At 47.3% G+C, this 18,359-nt stretch overlaps 6 protein-coding genes across 6 annotated transcripts; 3 read left to right on the top strand and 3 right to left on the bottom strand.

The window, feature by feature from the left end:
- Positions 1-771: 771 nt before the first annotated feature.
- Positions 772-1,470, top strand: N7484_008859 (DUF341 domain protein; the record flags this gene model as incomplete). Its single annotated transcript, XM_057119246.1, has 1 exon — positions 772-1,470. One exon carries the CDS (start codon positions 772-774, stop codon positions 1,468-1,470), a length of 699 nt encoding a protein of 232 aa, XP_056968801.1.
- Positions 1,471-2,270: 800 nt separating this feature from the next.
- On the top strand, positions 2,271-4,202 carry N7484_008858 (MFS transporter; the record flags this gene model as incomplete). Its single annotated transcript, XM_057119245.1, has 1 exon — positions 2,271-4,202. The coding sequence occupies one exon, from the start codon at positions 2,271-2,273 to the stop codon at positions 4,200-4,202; it is 1,932 nt and encodes a 643-aa protein (XP_056968800.1).
- Positions 4,203-4,485: 283 nt separating this feature from the next.
- Positions 4,486-6,306, bottom strand: N7484_008857 (protoporphyrinogen/coproporphyrinogen oxidase; the record flags this gene model as incomplete). Its single annotated transcript, XM_057119244.1, has 1 exon — positions 4,486-6,306. One exon carries the CDS (start codon positions 6,304-6,306, stop codon positions 4,486-4,488), a length of 1,821 nt encoding a protein of 606 aa, XP_056968799.1.
- Positions 6,307-7,145: 839 nt separating this feature from the next.
- N7484_008856 (cytochrome P450) lies at positions 7,146-8,839 on the top strand (the record flags this gene model as incomplete). Its single annotated transcript, XM_057119243.1, has 5 exons — positions 7,146-7,214; positions 7,275-7,416; positions 7,474-7,850; positions 7,902-8,420; positions 8,477-8,839. The coding sequence occupies 5 exons, from the start codon at positions 7,146-7,148 to the stop codon at positions 8,837-8,839; spliced, it is 1,470 nt and encodes a 489-aa protein (XP_056968798.1).
- Positions 8,840-9,252: 413 nt separating this feature from the next.
- On the bottom strand, positions 9,253-10,638 carry N7484_008855 (Zn(II)2Cys6 transcription factor domain-containing protein; the record flags this gene model as incomplete). The annotated part of the gene is made up of 2 exons (XM_057119242.1): positions 9,253-9,908; positions 9,987-10,638. The coding sequence occupies 2 exons, from the start codon at positions 10,636-10,638 to the stop codon at positions 9,253-9,255; spliced, it is 1,308 nt and encodes a 435-aa protein (XP_056968797.1).
- Positions 10,639-13,977: 3,339 nt separating this feature from the next.
- N7484_008854 (FAD-dependent oxidoreductase) lies at positions 13,978-16,699 on the bottom strand (the record flags this gene model as incomplete). The annotated part of the gene is made up of 5 exons (XM_057119241.1): positions 13,978-14,716; positions 14,768-15,510; positions 15,579-15,949; positions 16,050-16,324; positions 16,398-16,699. The coding sequence occupies 5 exons, from the start codon at positions 16,697-16,699 to the stop codon at positions 13,978-13,980; spliced, it is 2,430 nt and encodes an 809-aa protein (XP_056968796.1).
- Positions 16,700-18,359: the final 1,660 nt, after the last annotated feature.

The following is an 18,359-nucleotide window of genomic DNA, read 5'->3' as shown; positions in this document are numbered from 1 at the left end:
CTGCCCAGCTTAGTATAAGTCGAGCCAGATTCATCATCTTTCAGTAACTTATTTCGAAGTTACTACTACTATGCTGTAACCTTAACTTTCCAAGGTTACAGAAAGCCAGCTTTTGACGCGATTTATGCCTTCGTTTACTTAGACTAAACAGCCTTTCCACCGAAGTTACCCGTGTTATACAAGCATTTGAACTTACTACCCCTTTTTGTGCACTTTCATCAATACATCAATAGATGCTGCTATCTTTCCAAGGCTGTCATGAACCGGAGGAGTAAACGCCGACTTCTTACTACTCCTTTTTGTGCGGTTTTATCCGTGCATCAACATATGCTGCTCGCATTATCATGCACCGGAGTAGCAAACGCCGACTTTTGGCTGACCCGGGATTTTCGGTGTTTTCGGTATTTGCCGGCGTTTCTGAACGACGCCTGCTCAGCTTAGTACAAGTCAAGCCTGATATGGCATCTCACGGTAACTGATCTTGAAGCCAAGAAGTCTTGCGGCTGACTGTATGTCTCTTACGCCATGTGGCCAATTCAGAGCAAAGCTTGCAGCATTTCAGCTGATAAAGATATGTGTAACTGAGCTTTTTCACAAACTGGTTCTTGGTCCTGCATGAAGATCATCGCGTTTAAAAAAAGGTGATACACTAGAAACCGCTGGAGGCGATCATAAAAAAGAGATTGGACATAGAGCAACAAGACAATCAACGTCGGTGCTCCCCTAAAAAGGACCTTGTGACGCGTGCTAACTTAACGAAGTCGCCCCAGCATGTCCAACGCAATCGCGCCTTCGAAGGCCCTTCTCTGTTTCCATGGCACAGGCTCGAAGGCCCATATTTTCAATGTACAGATGGCAAGGATTTGTTTCCTTTTGAAGAATGAGTTCCAGTTCATCTTCGTCGACGGCCCTTACGAGTGTTCTACTGCTGGACCAGGCGTTCTGCCAATGTTCAGTGGAAATGAGCCCTACTATTCCTGGTTCGGGCGTGAAAGCAAATCCATTGACGACAGCCTCCAGAGGATCAATCAGTCTGTCCGCGAGGCGGTCACACAATGGGAAGCGGAGAAGAGCAATGTGGACGCGGAAATAATCGGGGCAATCGGATTCTCTGAGGGTGCACTTGCCGTCGCTTTTCTGCTCTGGCAGCAACAGCAAGGCGTGTTGCCCTGGCTACCTGAATTGCGCTTTGCTGTTATGTCCTGCTGCTTTTTCCCCAATGAGGCCTCTTTGTGGTTGAACAACAATGCTCGGACGTATGGATTGAACAAGGCAGAGATACAAGTACCCACGCTTCATATCCATGGCAACAAAGATTTCTCGTTGGCTCGGGCGCGGAGGTTAGTAAAGAACCATTATCAAGCAGGAGCTTCTGTGATTTTCGAATGCGAGGCCGGTCACCATCTTCCAAAAAGGAAGGACGAAGTGGAGACGATTGTCAGGCATATCTCAGAAATGTCAAAATGCTGATATTGTTCTCACTACAGAAGTTATAGCAAAATAGAAAACAGAGTGAAAACAAGAAAATCAATTTTTAATATTGAGAGCTACAAACTTATCAAAAATAGAGAAAACAAACAAAAGGGATATGTATTCAACGTTGCTGTATAATGCGCTACACTTCGCAATCACAGCCTCTCTTTCGAGTCAACTTGGTTGTTTAGACGCGTCATAAAAAACTTTCAAACAGAGAACTATGAATCTTGTATTAGCCTTCTATTCGTTGACACGGCTACAATCAACCTTTTTGTTTTTCGCGTCAATACCTCTTATGTATTTTTCGATCAAGGATCATGAGGATACCCACGTTTCAATGCGTCAGGGGCGTTCGGCGTTTATGCAGACTTAACTAGTTAGCGCGGCTGGATTTGCAGGAAGGACCGAGCCGTGATGCGCAACACTAGTGCATCTCCGATAATAAGCCCTTGGGGACGGAGTTCGAATTTGTTCGAATTCGAACTCCGTTTGAACGCCTAACTTACTGCAAGCTCCTTAATAACGCGCTTCTAATTGACTTGCTCTATTCTGTACTGGCGACGTTTTCCTCTGGTCTTTGTCTAATCTTCGTCTGCTCTTCGTTGACTTCTGAGCGGCACCGACTGACATCTCACATACTTCCCTAGAACTCGCTATTAACTAGTGCTGAGTTGAGCCTTAAGTCACGGGCGGATCTCACACAATTCAAATCATCGTCCAAGCACCTCGGGACGGCAACTCCATTTGTCAATCAAGTGCTGTACACAGTTAAATTACGTTCGTTGCTCCGTGCCATGCCACCAACACCTACGCACGAGGTCTCCCAGTCTTCACAGGAAAGGACCATATCCTCGAGCCGAAGACCTTCGATGGGTGACCACAGTGTCGTCCCCCGCAGGACCGACGCGGCACGTAATCCTCTCACACTTGACTCTATCAAAGCAGATGACGAACCTGGATTCGACACCGAATACATGCAGCCCACACCACAAACATCCAGCAAAACGATCCCGCCACGAGCCAGTACAGAGAGTAGCCACATTGAGTCTGTTGCACAGGCGCCGCCGAAAACAGTGCTCGCAAATCAAAAGACAAATGATAAAGAGGTCCCATTTGCGCTCAATGTGCCTGAGAAGTACGGCGAGCAAGAGTCGGAAATGGAAGCTATTCACACGACACCACAAGCGGCTTCATTGCTTCGAGTTGCGTTCGACGATATTCTATTGACGCCAGCAGTATTACGACACAGCTATTTGGGAAGTGGGACCGAGGACCATCCATACATCTGCGAGTTTATACCTAACGATCCGCGGAATCCCTTGGAATGGTCGACCTTTCGAAAATGGGTGGTGGCTATCGGTGCCTCGATTGCGACTTTCGTCGTCACTTTCTGCTCATCAGCATATTCAAGTGTAACGGAGGAAATCATGGGAGACTTCGATCAAAGCACGATAGTCGTTACTCTGGGCCTCTCCCTGTTTGTTCTGGGATACGCAGTGGGTCCAGTCCTTTTTGCTCCCTTGTCAGAATTGTACGGCCGAAGGTTGTTAAACATTATCTTATTCGCGGCTTTGGCGGCTTTTAATGCTGGGACAGCTGGTGCGAACAGCATCACCTCCCTTCTCGTCTGCCGTGCTCTAGGCGGAATTGCAGGCTCAGGGCCTATGACCAACGCTAGTGGCATCCTAGCCGATATGTTTTCTGCCGAGCAGCGTGGCCTCGCTTTGGCTGTTTTTTCTGGCGCAGTCTTTGTCGGACCTACTCTGGGGCCCGTCGTTGGGAGCTTCGTTGGTGAAAGTGTCGGATGGCGCTGGGTAATGGGCATGATGACGATTGCCTCTGGCGTCGTCTGGATATGGAGTATTGTCGCTATTCCGGAAACATATTCCCCGGTCCTTCTGGAACGACGAGCCAAGGCCCTCGAGAAGAAGACGGGCAAGGTCTTCCGCACACGTTTGCAGATAGGAGGCCAGCGGCCGAGTCCCACGCAGGCGTTCGGTATCGCGCTTTCCCGTCCCTGGGTTATGCTTTTCCGAGAGCCGATCGTCACTCTCCTCTCCATTTACGTTGCTATCGTCTATGGCACGCTTTACCTCCTCTTCGGGGCTATGCCAATCGTGTACTCGATCAATCGTGGTTGGAGTATCGGTATTGGTAGTCTCTCGTTCCTTGGTGTAGCCATTGGTATGGTAGTAGCCGTCATGTATACTGTATGGGACAACGGCTATCGATATATCAAGCTCAGCCGCGCCGCTGTCGAGCGTGGGGAGATTGGTGCGGCTCCCGAGGATCGCCTACCACCAGCTATTATTGGGAGCATTTGTCTCTCAGTAGGTCTCTTCTGGTTTGCATGGACAAACGGCGCCAATATTCACTGGGTCGTCAGTATTCTCGCCACTGCCCCCTTCGGATTCGGAATGACGCTGGTTTTCCTAGCGGTGGCTAATTATCTGATCGACTCTTATGTTATATACGCCGCGAGCGTCATGGCTGCCAATAGCATTGTCCGCAGTCTATTCGGCGCGGCCTTTCCTCTATTTACGCCGTATATGTACCAGAATCTGGGCATTCATTGGGCGTCATCGGTGCCAGCATTTTTGGCGCTGGCTTGCATGCCTCTGCCGCTGTTGTTCTATAGGTATGGTGCGGGGATTCGAGCAAAGTGCGAGTATGCGCGAGAGGCCTCTGAGACTCTTGCCACAATGATGGGGAAGTCGGGCAATTAATGGCCAGCCTATGTAATGCATGCTACGCAGTACGGAGTATATAATACATACAGAGTAGTTAGAGGAAGCCGTGCCTATATGCAACAAACCAATAACAACTTGAAGAAAGGCCAGGTTGCAGTCACCTCAATTTTCGGTTTGTGGTTCTGGTCTGATGTCCACGGGCCATTCCTATTCCTATTGATCACTGATTCCACAGCAAGCCAGAGTAGCAAGAAGATAAGTTAAATTACATGTAGTCCAATTATGAAAGCCGAGTGAAGTTTTTAGCTCAGTCTCAGGTTCAAGGGAAGTTCCACCGAAGATGCTTCTGCGACACGGAGACAAATGTCCCAGGATCGTCTGTATCTGTGTGTGACTTGAAGAGCCCCCCTCTTAACCCTCCACTAGCTTTAGATACTGAGTGCAAGCTATGCGAAGCGTAGACTCCGCTGCGGATGCAATCGCTAACGCCCACGCCATCGTAGCTACTTCCTGCAAGTACAAGCCTGCCCTTATACTTGTCCTGCGAAGCCTGGCGGAGGTTCCGCATATGGCTAAGATGATGCGTCCCATATTGCGGTATGCAATTTCTGCGCATTGTTGCGCATGTCGCCATGGGCTCTGCAGTGATTCCCAGGTGGCGGGACAGCAGACTTCTAGCTTTCGAAATGCCATCCAACGCTAATGGTAGATCCTTTTCAGGCCACTTGTCCCAGTAATGTCCCCCAAGCATGACAGTAAGCTTGGTGCCCTGCACTGTATCTTGACCCTGCAAAGCGTCAGAGTCAAAGATAACGCCCAGGCCGCATTCTGGATTTTGACCGGCCGGTGTTTCTTTGGGAATAAGGTACCCAAATCCTTTGACTGGTAGCAGGTCTAATTCGGCGAACCATAAGTTGACCACCATAACATTAACAGTTCTATTAAGCTGCAATATCCTCTTGATTTCGCGACTTGCCTCGTCCATGTCGATGTCGATGTGGTCGGAGCACAGTAGTTCTCCTAAATTTGTGCTTGGAATTGTTGAAATCACATGAGTAAAATGGCGCTCTGTCTCTCCGTTCGCACCAGTTTTCACTAAGAGACCACCACAGGCTTGGGTTTCATCCATGTGTATCGAAGATACCGAACAACCTGTTTCGATGCTGACCCGCGGGTCTCTCCGTAGCACTTCCTCCATCTTGTCTGGTAATTGCTGAATACCTTTCTTGAAGCTGTAAATGCTAGAGCGCTTCGCTCCCTGTAAAGCTGTTGTTTTCTCCTCCATGCGATGCCCTTCAATTCTCTTATCTCGCCGAGCCTCCCAGTCGCGCATTATTTGCTGCATCGTCAAAACGTCATGCAACGGTAGCACGACCTCATCATACCAAGCTCTTCTCATGTTGTACAACATTCCTCGTACTATACCACCGTGCTGTTTCATGTAATAGTCAAGCTGAGGAAAAATTGCATTGAAACCTAGCGTCTGAACATTGCCTGCGTAGATGCCATGAAGAACCGCCGAAACCAAATTGACGAGATCCGGGTGCAACCGATCAGAGATAACATCTGCCACTGAAGCATCGTTTCCGTTAACAACCGATTTATAGGGTTTGAGGAAGTCGTTCAGAATTCCGGGAATGATGCCTTTGGCCAAAGGCTCAAAGAGCAAGAATTTGGGAAGTTCTGCAAGTGAACTCGGTACCCGGATCAAACGGTCGGGGTAATAGACATATCGATTCCTGGCCGCTGCTGAATCCGTACTGCAAGTCAACAACTCTTCTTCCAAGCCAAGGTGATGGATCATGGAAAGAGTAGTGAGTCCACTTGCCCCTGCGGGCCTGAGTGTGCGGCAGCCTTTTTCGAAAAGCACTTTGCCACCAGGAACATCGACAAACTCGGAGGTAATCCAACCTCCGAGTCTAGCTTGACTCTCTAGAATGGTAATGCGGCAAGGTTCCCCTTTGGACAGTATATCTGTTGCTGCTGAAAGCCCAGTTATACCACCGCCGAGAATCGCAACGTGTTTCTCCTTTTGCGGCACGGTCGCAAAATAGCGACGCCGTTGAGCCGACGGACGCTGCAGACCGCCATAGTTTTGAGTCAACAAGCGTCTTCGCGCGTAGTTTACGCGAAAAGACATATCCGTGGGCCGTTTGCATAAATCAAGAAATGTTTGAGATCAAATTGAGATAATTATTGGTTGCCACATGTCCATTGCATTGGATTGGGCACGGGTACCAGGGGGTATATGGGTATACCGGCCACCCCTGTCGGACGCCGCTAGTATTAACATTGATGCCTAAATTCGCCTGGATTGGCCTGAATTTCAGACCGTACATTGTTTGATTATTCTATTTCATATATGTTTGTTTTCTGCGTTATAAAATAAAGCTAATCCAAACCAATTCAGACTGATTCAGGTGTCAATTCATTAGCTAGCGCTATCCGGCAGGGATGATCGGTATACGGTATACTTGTACATACACGGGCGAATGTGCTTCGGGGGGCAGATAGCACTAACTAGCGCAGAGTTGACGGGCCTGCGGCATAATACAATGTTATGGGCAAGTTACGAACAAATATCGGTGATCTTTCAAGATATGCATGGTAGGTTAAGCTAAGTTTCGCCGATCTAAGTTATCGGAGATTGTGTTTTAGGGGTGTTCGGCTGCCGTCTGTTACGCTGCTGACTGCAATTGCAGCTAACTTAAGTTAGTGCCGAATACCTTGGTTCTGGTAAATAGAATCACCGAATTTCACCGGCATACAATTTTCCTCAATATCTTGGGAGCTCTGATGATCTCGACCAGCATACTGGAATGTTGCCGATGACTTGAAAGCTTTATTGCAAAAGTAAGTTAGTAGAAGGTGGTTTCCACCGGCCGCCACAATGTGGGTGTGTAAATTAAGGTGGATTTCACCCGGTCTTCTCTCAATCTGTTCACGCTTAGAGTCCTTTGATTGACTTCCAGACTGACCATGCAGCCAGTCAATGATCTGTTATCACTTCCCCTCATATTCCTTATACTGGCTTTGAGCGGTGCCGCAGTGAGTCTCTACATTACACAGCAATAGCCATCTTTTCGGCGCTAATTGAGGTTATACCAGTTTTTCATATATTCGTCCTTGACAGGACCACTAGCACATCTTCCTGGCCCTTTCTACACCAAGTTCACAGGCGTAGTCCATTTTATTAACATTTTCCGCGGCAAGAGACACGTTTATCTCACGTCTCTTCACGCTAAATATGGTTCGCGGCCTGAATTCATCCCCGTGGAACCTTGAGCACTGACCTGAAGTTTCCCAGGTCCAACTGTGCGCATTAATCCACGGGAGGTCTCGGTTGTAGACTCCGGGTCAGTGAAACAAGTATTCAAGACCTTTCTCAAGCCTGTTTTCTATGAGAATCTCACTGCGGAGCCAACGCCGAGCGTTTTCACCACTACGGACCCGGTGTACCATGCGAAACTACGGAAGCTGCTGGCCGGCGGTATGTCCGAGTCCTCGCTGAAGAGTCTTCAGCCAGTCGTTCAGTCGAAGGTGAATCTCTTGATGTCTGGACTGAAAAAAGAGAGAGACACAAAGGGTTATATGGATCTCTACAAGTGGAACCATTTCTACGCGACCGATGTCATCGCAGAACTGGCGTTTGGACAGTCTTTTAAGACTCTCGAGGATGGTAAGGTAAGTACAAGCCAAGTCTACCGATGAGAAACCGCGTACTAACCGGAACAGGATCACCAATATGTCAAAGATATACAGGCTTTGGTACCTTACAATATTCTTCGTGTCACCGTCACTGGTAGGCCGCATAAAGAGACAAAGGATTGGCCAATTTGGCCCTTCACCGCAATGGAGAAGATCAATGTTCGCTTGCTAGATCACGCCCAAAATGCTTTGAATCGATACAGACACCATCTAGCCCAATCAGATAACCCGAGGCCCAACTTTTTCGATAAGATTATGGGTGAAAAAGGACATGAGGCAGCGATCACCGAGGACGAGCTTGTCTCCAACGCAAAGTTGTACTTGGTTGCCGGAACTGACACGTTAGCGCTCCCGCTAACGTACCTTTTCTATGCTCTTCTCGAAAGTCCGCGAGTCCGCGCGCGACTGCTGCAAGACATCAAGCTAGCTGAACTGCCCCAGCAGCCAACTAATGATCAGCTCCGTGCTGTAACATATCTAGACTGTGTGATAGATGAGAGTCTTCGATTATATCCACCTATCGTGGGTCCACTGCCACGCGTCGTCGTAAGTCAAGCGCTGAACATAGTATTTAGTGGATCTTCTTGCTAACTTTAATGTAGCCGGAGGGTGGTCGTATGCTGGGGAACTGTTTCGTTCCTCAGGGCATAACCGCAAATCCTTTCACCTACCTCTTGCAGCGCAACCCAGACATTTTCCCAGACCCTGAAACATGGAACCCTGATCGCTGGGAGTCCGCTACTAAGGAGATGAAGGAGGCTATGTGGCCGTTTGGAGGAGGTAGCCGGATTTGCATGGGGCGATTCTTGGCGAGAATGGAGATGCGTATGGCAGTCGTGGCTTTTCTACAGACTTTTGAGACCGCAGAGGTTGCATATGGCGTGGAAGACTTCGCCCCGAAAGACATGGAGGTCGTTGACACTATTCTTGGAAAACCTGTGGCCGAAAAGCTACTAGTCAGGTAACGGCGGTCATCCTTGGATACGCGTCGATCACGGCAGGTACAAGGTACAAGTGAATTGTTTGCAAATAGGGACTCAACTTTTCATTATCGTTCTACGATCATTTATGTATAACGCAAAAGTCTCCAAGCCGAGGCATTTCAGAGCTCATAATTTCATCCCCATAACGCCATCCAATAGTCCCAACTCTAAATATATCTATTCCGTTCCCTTATATTTGCGCCGCTTCCAACTTGAAGGAGTGGAGATCGAAACCCTGGAAAAGACACTACCGTTCAACCATCGTAAGGGGCCGGTCAATCTTAAGAGGCATTTTCGTTCTAGCGAAACGAATCCTGGCTTAACTCCAGCGCCGTTGAACACAGCAATTATAGAGTTGGAGGCTTCTAGCCTAGGGGTGTTGCTTTTCCTGTACCTCAGTGACCGGCACGAGGTGTAAGATTCAGTATCTCGGCGTAGCAACGCCGGAAGCTAGCGACGGGATTTGCGTCTGTTACTGCCGTCTCATCGTCCCACATTACAGCGACAAAGCGGGCTGTAAGGGGCAACTTTGGTTGTTTTCTAGTAAGTACGCCCAGTTCATCTGACCTACGCCGCAACGGTCTGGTGGATAATGGCTCAGCGGTAGCAATGAGATGTACAGGTAGCGCAAGCGCTTTTTCCATACCGCTAAGATACTTGCTACCAATCCGTAACATAGTAACGGCTGAGTTGAGGGCGTAGCCAAGTGGATCTAGTCGGGAGTAAAGATCGCCCAGCGTTAAATTTGAGGAAGTGTGCTTGGTAGGGGCAGAGGGGCATGCGCCTAATGTTGCTGTTGTTGCAATACCGGCTGGACCTTGCGCTGGAGAGTCTGCCAAGTCACGAAGGTTGCGAAGTAGATGCTCTGCAAGATAAGACATAAGCCTCACGCTAGTGACATAGCATTGGGCAGCTAATAAAGCGTGCTTCGCTTGTATGCACCGTTTTATAGGCTCTTGGCCCTCCCTTCTACCGCATATAGTGGCGTCTGAGTCCGTGGACAGCACCTTCAAGGCGGCGTCGAAGACGCCAAACACCTTCCCAATTGGACCTAAGCGTCGATGATCAGCCTAATTGAAAGTAATAATGGCTAGAGCCGATACGCCACGTATTCCACACTGATACTTACAGCCGTTGATACCCTTATCAGTGTAACTGTTTTGAACAATACCAGCCAATGTGTCTTCCAGCAACTGGCAGATTTTGACCAGCTCGGTGTCATATCCTGAGGTGAGGCATGACACCCTTTCACTATCTTCAGCAGAGGCAAAATCTGGTAAGAAGTCGTAGGTACCTGAGCTCGAGTCTCCGCCCGAAGGCTGGAGGCCAGCAAGCCCGGGGTCAGGGCTTGGTATAAAGTTATCGGCCAGGTCTGAACCAAAATCCACGAATTCGTCTGGAGACCATGTTGGAGTAGATCCCGATAAGCCGCCATCAATTTGGGCCAGATCGTCTGGCGGGAATGCCATCGAGTCCGCGATTGACTGCCAGTCAACCTGACTGTGAATACTGTCGACAGGTATCTTTCTACTTGCTCGGGCACTGTATACGCAGTTCAAACCCGCTTTGCGACATCGGGAGCATTGACTTAGGGGCTGTTTATTTCCAGAACAGCGTAGCTTTTGCTGATAGCATCGATCGCAAGTCTTTCGTAGAGACCGAGTGTCAGCGTGCCGAAGAGTGACATTGCCAGTGTCGGCAGAATGATGATGGCGAAATGACAAGGCCGGCTCGGAGGGTGGTTGCACATTGACGTGATTGACACCACAGTTGTGGCTCATTGTGTTCAGATGTTGTTTGTTCGCTATGAAGCGCCAGTGGCCGGTTGTTATACCGCACTGGGTGATCGTGGAGGTTGAGAGGATGCAGGGCGAGCTGTGGCAGAAGTGCCGGGGGATGTTAGAGAGTGAAGAGATGAGAGAACAGCGAGGAATAGTGATGTAGTTTGGCCATTGCGTCTTAATAGAAAAGGAAAATTTGTTATTTCTTTATTTTTGTATTAAACATTTAATCTATTAACATTTGAGGTGGGGTAAGGCCCCCGATTCCTTACACGCAGAGAGGTTTGGCTAGATTCAGAGTTTCGTAATGACCAATAAAACCTTGGCAGCTCTCATAGATCTAAAGGGCCTTGGGGCTCACGACACATACCATTCCAGGTACCTGCTTTTAAAGGTAACTGACTTTTTCTGGTATCCAAAATAAATCAGGTACTGAAGAATTCCAAATTTGCTTCCATGTTTTATTCAGAGAAAACTATCCCAAACCCTACCGCCAAGGGTATGGTGAAACCCACAAGGTTCAATTCAGCTAATGGGTAGATCACCCCGTGGGGGCCAGAATGGAAATGTAATGACAAGACCAACACTTGTAGTTGCTACTGTAACGAGTCACGTCTGTATATCGGAAGTGATCTTTCGCACTTTTCTCCCTTACAAGTTACACGTACACAATCCACACACCACTCTAGGAAATAACTAAATCCCTATTCAGGGCTACCTTCGTATAATACCAATGTTTTTTAAATAATATTTGAATGCTTTCAGCTCAGAAAAACTCTTCGATAGAATTCAAATCTAGCAAACACGAAGGTAAATGAAGGAATTTCACTCCCGCATCTAAACATACTTTTTTCAATACAATCAAAGTAGTGGAAAAAGGCATTCTCTATCGCCAAAACAGTCTGAGATCCAGGCTCCAGCCATTTCCCACAATATTACCTTAGAAACACCTCAACCAAGTCCTCAAAAATGGTCCCACCAGCCGAGCCCCAAAATACCTATGATAAATAAATCCCACCCTAAGAATCTACTAGAAGGATTTAGCACCGTCAATTACAATGAAACTGAGAGAACTGAATAGTATGTAGATATGGTACCAAGCAATGATCAGCCAGTTCCCCAAAGTCGATCTGTTTATCACAACCAGATTCGTCGATATACTCTAGATAGTACGAGCGGACTCGGAACTCGGAAAGATCATGTACTCGACAGTCTTATAGACCAGCATTCCTTGCCTTCACTCTCTATCAAGCCGTCTTCTTACATATATGTAGACTTTTATTTAGAGATCAGCGCCCTCCTAATACTGGAGATCATTATGGGCTTGCCAAGCTCATCCCACAGAAAAAGGGTCATATTATCCAAATAAAACCCATGTATGTTGCAATAGATGCTCATTGGTCACAGAGAGCCTCTAACCTTAGTATGGTGATACCGCGTAGTCTTCCCGCTTCAACAGCCTGGCCTTGTGAGGCGGGCCGGCCCCGGGGCCACTGCGACGCTACTCCGCTTATGATCCTCTCCAGGGCTGCCCAAGAGCCCAGGGTGGAGTTGCGTTGGCCGGAGGTCAAGGAAGGTGCATATATGTCTGAGGCGGGCCGCACGCGGTAACCCTTTTGGCGTTAGCTCACCCCTAGCCTAGTTTGTATCATGCGCCAAAATGTGCGATGTGCGATGCCCAACGGCAAGCGGTAATAATCGAGGCTAAGACCTGCCGTCGATCCAGTCCGCCTCCAATCCTGTCGCGGGTCTGGCATGATCCCTACCTTTCGTAGTTAATTAGTCACAATATTACGGGCATGGCTGGGTGATTAATTTTCCCACCAGATTGGGCCAACCCCACTTATTGGAGTTCCCACCCGCTAGAAACTTACGATCCTACAAATCACGAGATTTACAAGTTACATCTGATCCACTCCAGTATTTGAGTATTAGTGTGTATTGTTGTCATTCCTATCATTGTCACAATCCGCCGCCAATTTGTTTATCAGCCCACTACACGTGCGGTCCAAAATTATGTCCAAAAGGTGCAATATATCATACCTCATAACTGAAACTAGTATCTATTGCCAAGGGGAACTCATAACCATCTTATGCAAATACTTGCAAGGTTGCTAGTCTTAAGATACAATGCAATGATTTCAAACTTGTTCCTCCATTGCCTTGTCTCAAACTCTTTAATTCGTTCAGAGTGTATTGTATCTTCCTTGAAGTTCCTTCTCCCAGGAATTCTTACCCGTCGAAGGACCCTTCCATTTGTCCAAATATTCAATCTTCCCTCTCCCTTCTCGCTTCTTGAGTAATTCTACACCGAAGTCCTCTTGATAGCTCGCCCCAAAATTGATATCGTGGTCTAAGCTGATGTCATCCTGTTCCTGCCATGTATTTTCATCATCATCAAAGCCTGCCCACTTCACGAGGCACCAAACAACATTAAGTACTGTCGACTTGGCAAGCAGCGCTTCAACCTCGCTGATCTCATATGTATCGCTTTCCACTCCTTGGCTGCTACAACGTGGCTGCAATGCTGTATGCTCTTTGTTCCCAGTCGATAATATTCAAGTTGACACCTGCGGAGGTTCAGGTTGATCACAACCTTGGAAGAAGAACCTGAGGGTGTACCTATGAAGGTTCAACCCAGAATACCCAAGAATAAACACTGGTTTCTAAAAGCTGCTTCTGCGTTTGGTCTTCTGGCTACCTATATGTGTCTTGATAGTTTTTTTTTATAGAGATAAACCATTTAGAAATTATTTAATTTGGGTCAATTTCAGGCCCGGAGCCTGTAGTGAAAACTTTTGGAATATGTGTTTGCCAGTGATCTACAGAGAGTTGAAATATATATTGCGGGATAACGAATATCGCACATATACTGAAAAAGAACGCCAGTCAGAAACCGCATGAATCGCCTGTTTAAATACCTCGGGTGGGCGTTCAAAGATAATAAGCTCAATTTAAAAACTTTAATTTAATACAATAAGGTATTTAAGAACATTACAACTCCATGTAGTAGGATTTAAAATTCGCCATGGGCGCCGAACTAACATTTGGAGCTGCCTTCCAAGGTTGTCGCAACAATCGTGCCTGGTGGATGATGAGCGGCCCACAGTAAAAAGTCAACCCCAGATTGGAGTGTCGGGAGTAGATTAGGCTTCCGGGAAACAGGATCATTGAAGCCAACAGATCTGGTTAATTTAGATTTCCTGAGGATCGTAGGGAGGGGAATGTTGAAGGTAATGTTGCCTCTTGCAAGACTGAGACGAGAGATAAGGCTCAACCAGCAACACATTCCTCCTCACAGCTCAATGCGTTTGATGGAGGAGGTCAAGCCTCTCACCTTCACAGCCTCAGACTGACATCTAACTTGTGAAGTAATTCCTCCTTCCATCCCCATCCAAGCGCAAATGCAGTCCCCGGTCCAAAGGCACATGTAGTTCCAATCAACCCCAAAGCACCCTTCCAAGCAGAAAACTGTACGCCTGATTTCTTCAACTCCCTAAAGCGTAATGCCAACCACACGAATCCAGATCCCATAGTCAATATCTGATCCCATTGCAGGAACTTCCGAAGTCCATCCATTAGCGAAAGACCTTCAGGTTTGATCCAACCAGGCCAGAAAAGGCTCATGGCCGAAGATCCACCCGGCGCGATATTACGGGCATACAAGAACCCTAACGCGGAAACCGCAGCGAAAGAACGGTACGCTACCCTGATCGTTTTGATACTTCTTTGGCGGTTTTCTTTCCGGATCTCCAGCGATGCGGACTCGGTGTTCTGGTTGCTTAAGACCATCTTTAGGGGGATTTGAACGAGCGGGACTAGTACTGGGAAGAGTTGCCAGATGGCGTTCCACCATCTTCTATCGCTGAGAGAGGGCGCCAGGAAAGATGCTTGACATGGTACACCTTGAGCGATTAGCGAAGAGGCGAGAAGAGTGTATGTTGTTGTTGGCTCTATTTCACGCTTGTGATTTCCGGCCATGTCTTCGATGGAGATGGATAGATATTGGAGAGCGGAGTATATTGGACCGATTATTCCCATTCCTCTCAATTGGGCTAGACTAGCCATTAAAATTGGACTGTATCTTTCGATTAGATTTGTGTTTGTTTGATATTTAGGGTATACATACAGTAGTGGTGCTGTTTTGGTGTGTGCTTTTCGGTAGCTTTCTAAGAGCCAGATACCGAAGATACCAGTGGCATCCATAAGGAAGGTAAATGCTTGCGATTGCGATACGGGGTCTGCGCCTGTGAGGCTCGGTAGGAAGAATGTCGTGAAGATTCTCAGGAAGTCGTCTAACGATTTGTAGCCGAGTATGGGGGCACTCAGGCTGACTATGCTGTCTGTGTTCAGAACCCAGATTCCTTGCTTCATCAAGCTAATTAAATCTGGAAGTACTTTAGGCATGATTACGCCCATTGTTGAGACACCGACTGCTGTAAAGCCTAGAAGTGGGAGACTCCAGAGTGCTCTCTTGGATTTTTTCTCTTTGACGACTCGTGTCAAATCATCGTGACACTTGTAGGGCATGGTTCCTTGGTAGGATTTTGCTGGTGGAGGTAGACAGTCAACTCTCTCTGCACCAGCTGTAAGAACCGATCGACTAATTGCGGCTATTGGCCCAAAGATTCCCATATACTTCAAGAGGACCTTGTGTTTGGGCTCTGCTAACGTGTCCAATCGGACATTGTCAGCTGCAGCTTTGTAGTGAGCTACAAGCCGGTCCTTGCGATGCTTTTCCCACTCCTTTAAAGCTTGACCGATCTCCTTGGTTTGTTTCTTTCCGGATCTTTGAATAGCAGCAATGGAGTTGGAGATGGAGACTGCGCTTTCAATGGCTGTGTTACCACCGAGCCCCCCATTCGGTGTCATCTGACCGACAATTAGTCTTATTAACCCTCTGTTCTTGGCGTGATTATCATCTACACCATCCAACATACCTTGTGTGCTGCATCTCCGATGCATGCAAATCGGTCTACAGACCAATGCTCGTGGAGAGCCTCCTCTATTGGAACCCAAGCTGTAGCTTCTACTCGCTTCCATATGTCCCCCAATTTAACAGATCCGTGAACCGTCGCACCAAGATAAGGTGTGATATGTGCCTCAATGTCCTCGTTCTTGAATCGTGGAATCTCATGGGCTTCGTATAGGCGATCCAGGTTTCTGAAAAAGAACCAGTAAACCTTATCATACTTTCCAACAACCACGAGAATATGCCAACCTTCACCGTATGTGCGGTAATACCCGGGTGATTTCGTTCCGGGCACAGGTGAAGCGATTCCGAATACACAGCTCCATTGACACGTCATTACTAGAGAGCTGTTAGTTTCGTAGTTATGGACAAAAGATGAAATCAAAGTCCGAATGCAGGAGATTGTTCGTCAGGTTCATCGGGTAGAGATTTCACGTACGATCACGATCTGCCTGGGCTTCCTTTCCCATTCCAATTGTATCCATATGCGACCACATTTGCTGTCTGACTTGACTCCTCACTCCGTCAGCGCCGACAACGATATCACCCTGAAACGACGACCCATCGGCGCAGCGGACCATGACACCGCCATCATGATGATCGACGTCGGTGGCCTTTTTGCCTGTAAAGACAGAGCTCTGTTGTTCTCGTAGGTGTTTGTATAAGATCCGAAGTAGTGTTTGACGCGGTAAGAAAACTGAACCGTACGCAAACCTAATTTAGCGGATATTAGTAAAACCCGTGCTCAATGCAAGGCCTGACATATGGCCCAAGATTTCCGACTTACCATTCCGTGAACCGCTTTGGGATATCCAAATAACAGATCAGTTTTCCATCTGCATCATAATTGTATAAATCCTGCACTGGATCACTTTCCTCAAGAATATCATCCATGATACCTAGTTGATCAAGTGCCAACCCAGCAAGTGCCATGACACTAATCGAAGCACCCTCATAAGGCGCAATCTCATCGCGCGCCTCTAGCACGACGAAATCAATTCCGTGTTTAATTAGGCAGTGTGCCAATGTGAGACCAGCAATTGATCCACCCACAATGACCACTCGGAGTTTCTGCTTTGAATCCGCCATTGTGAAGTTTTCTACCGAGTACAGTAGAAAGGAATGATGAGGAAGGAGAAATGCATGAACAGTGGATTTTTTACATTTATCTATTTACTAGTACTAAGGTAGTAAGGGGCTGATCCACCTGTGTCAAATAGTCTAAAACGCCGACTCCGAACTTCTCGGTCTCTTCTGTTAGCACTATAGGATTTATGATGCAACTTTGGCGGAAACACCGCCGGAGGATTGAACATGTTCCGTGTCTGCCAATCACAACACCGAAGCTTGTCGATCGGACCGTTGTATGGGTAAGACCTCGGCAGGCGTGGATTAGTATTCTGCCAGAACTGTTCACTGCCATTGAGGTTCGGAAGCGTATTCGGAATTTGATTTGTGGTTGAACAAGTTTGAGTGTTATGATCATATACAAAAAGACTGCTTTTCAGCATTGAATTGCTGTGAAAAGCATGGAAATTGACATAGATCAGTAATTCAGATAGGTGTATGACAAGGGCGGTAGAAGGATGAACGGCATTGTTCCCTCTTCGGGTATAAGACTGATGAGGTCTGATTCGTTGTTGAAAGCCTGTTCTCTGAACGTGGTCTTGGGGGCGGGAATGAAGGATGCATTTCATTGCTCCGCGGATTACCCGGGTGTCACCTGTACTACAGAGCACTAGAGCCTAGATGGTGAATTACATGCTTCTAGTCATCCCAATCTTCGCTACTGAGGCAGAGTCAAATAGGAGTAAATCGGATCATCAGGGATACTCGCAGACCCACTCTCATGTGAATTGTGAAACGCATCTCGGATTTATGCACAATCTATGGATATCATGAGAACGTTGTTGTTCTGGTCACGGTAGCCTGTTTAGGCAACAACCAGAACAACATTCAAATGCTGTCTGATGTAAGCGCAGAGACACTCAATTTGTGTATATATTGGCGAGATATAGTGGGAGCCAATGATGCACTTATTTTCACCTGCTCCTTAGCGCGATATTCAATTGTATAGTCCCGCTCTGCTTGAAACTATATAGATGTAGCACTTCCAAGGTTCTTGGCGTTCTAACAAGGCTACTTGAAAAAACAGCAGCATAATTCGCTATGTATTTCCTTGAGTAAGAATTCCCCCCAAACTGCTGCTTGAAATAAAATCTTGTCATACTACCCAGCAAAAGGAGGCACCACACCGTAGAATCCATTGCACATGTCACTCAGCTGATAGTCTTCCGTCAACTGTGCACTAAGCCTTTTAGACGCTAATGAAAGCGCCAAGCCATACGGTGTTGCGCACAGAGCTTCTAGAAGAGCCTCATTTGACTAGATACATAGTGCACATGTGTCATGTCGGACTGAGTTTCCAGACAAAATCTGCGCCTCACGTAACTCTCATGCTGTAGCAGCAATAACTAGTGATACCTTGATAGCCATTGGACCCTATACTTGAATGACCATTTCTGTTCTATAGTTTATCTAGTTACAAAGTTTAAAATCTTCGGAAACAATTATTGAGCGTCGCAAGGTTTGTCAACTACTGAACAACTCAAAGGAGAATTAGTCAGTCTTGATGGAGTGATATAGCCGCTTTCTTTTTGCTTTATCCTTTCCATCTTCAACGTGGCGTATAGCTCTCTTTCAAGGCGTTCACTCATTCTCTTTATTCAAAGCCTAGGTGGGATGTCCG

Source organism: Penicillium longicatenatum (assembly GCF_028827895.1).
Source record: "Penicillium longicatenatum strain IBT 33135 chromosome Unknown contig_6_segment0_segment0, whole genome shotgun sequence".
Classification (NCBI taxonomy): domain Eukaryota; kingdom Fungi; phylum Ascomycota; class Eurotiomycetes; order Eurotiales; family Aspergillaceae; genus Penicillium; species Penicillium longicatenatum.
Note: the sequence above shows the minus strand (reverse complement) of the source record. Positions and strands in the feature narration are given on the sequence as shown.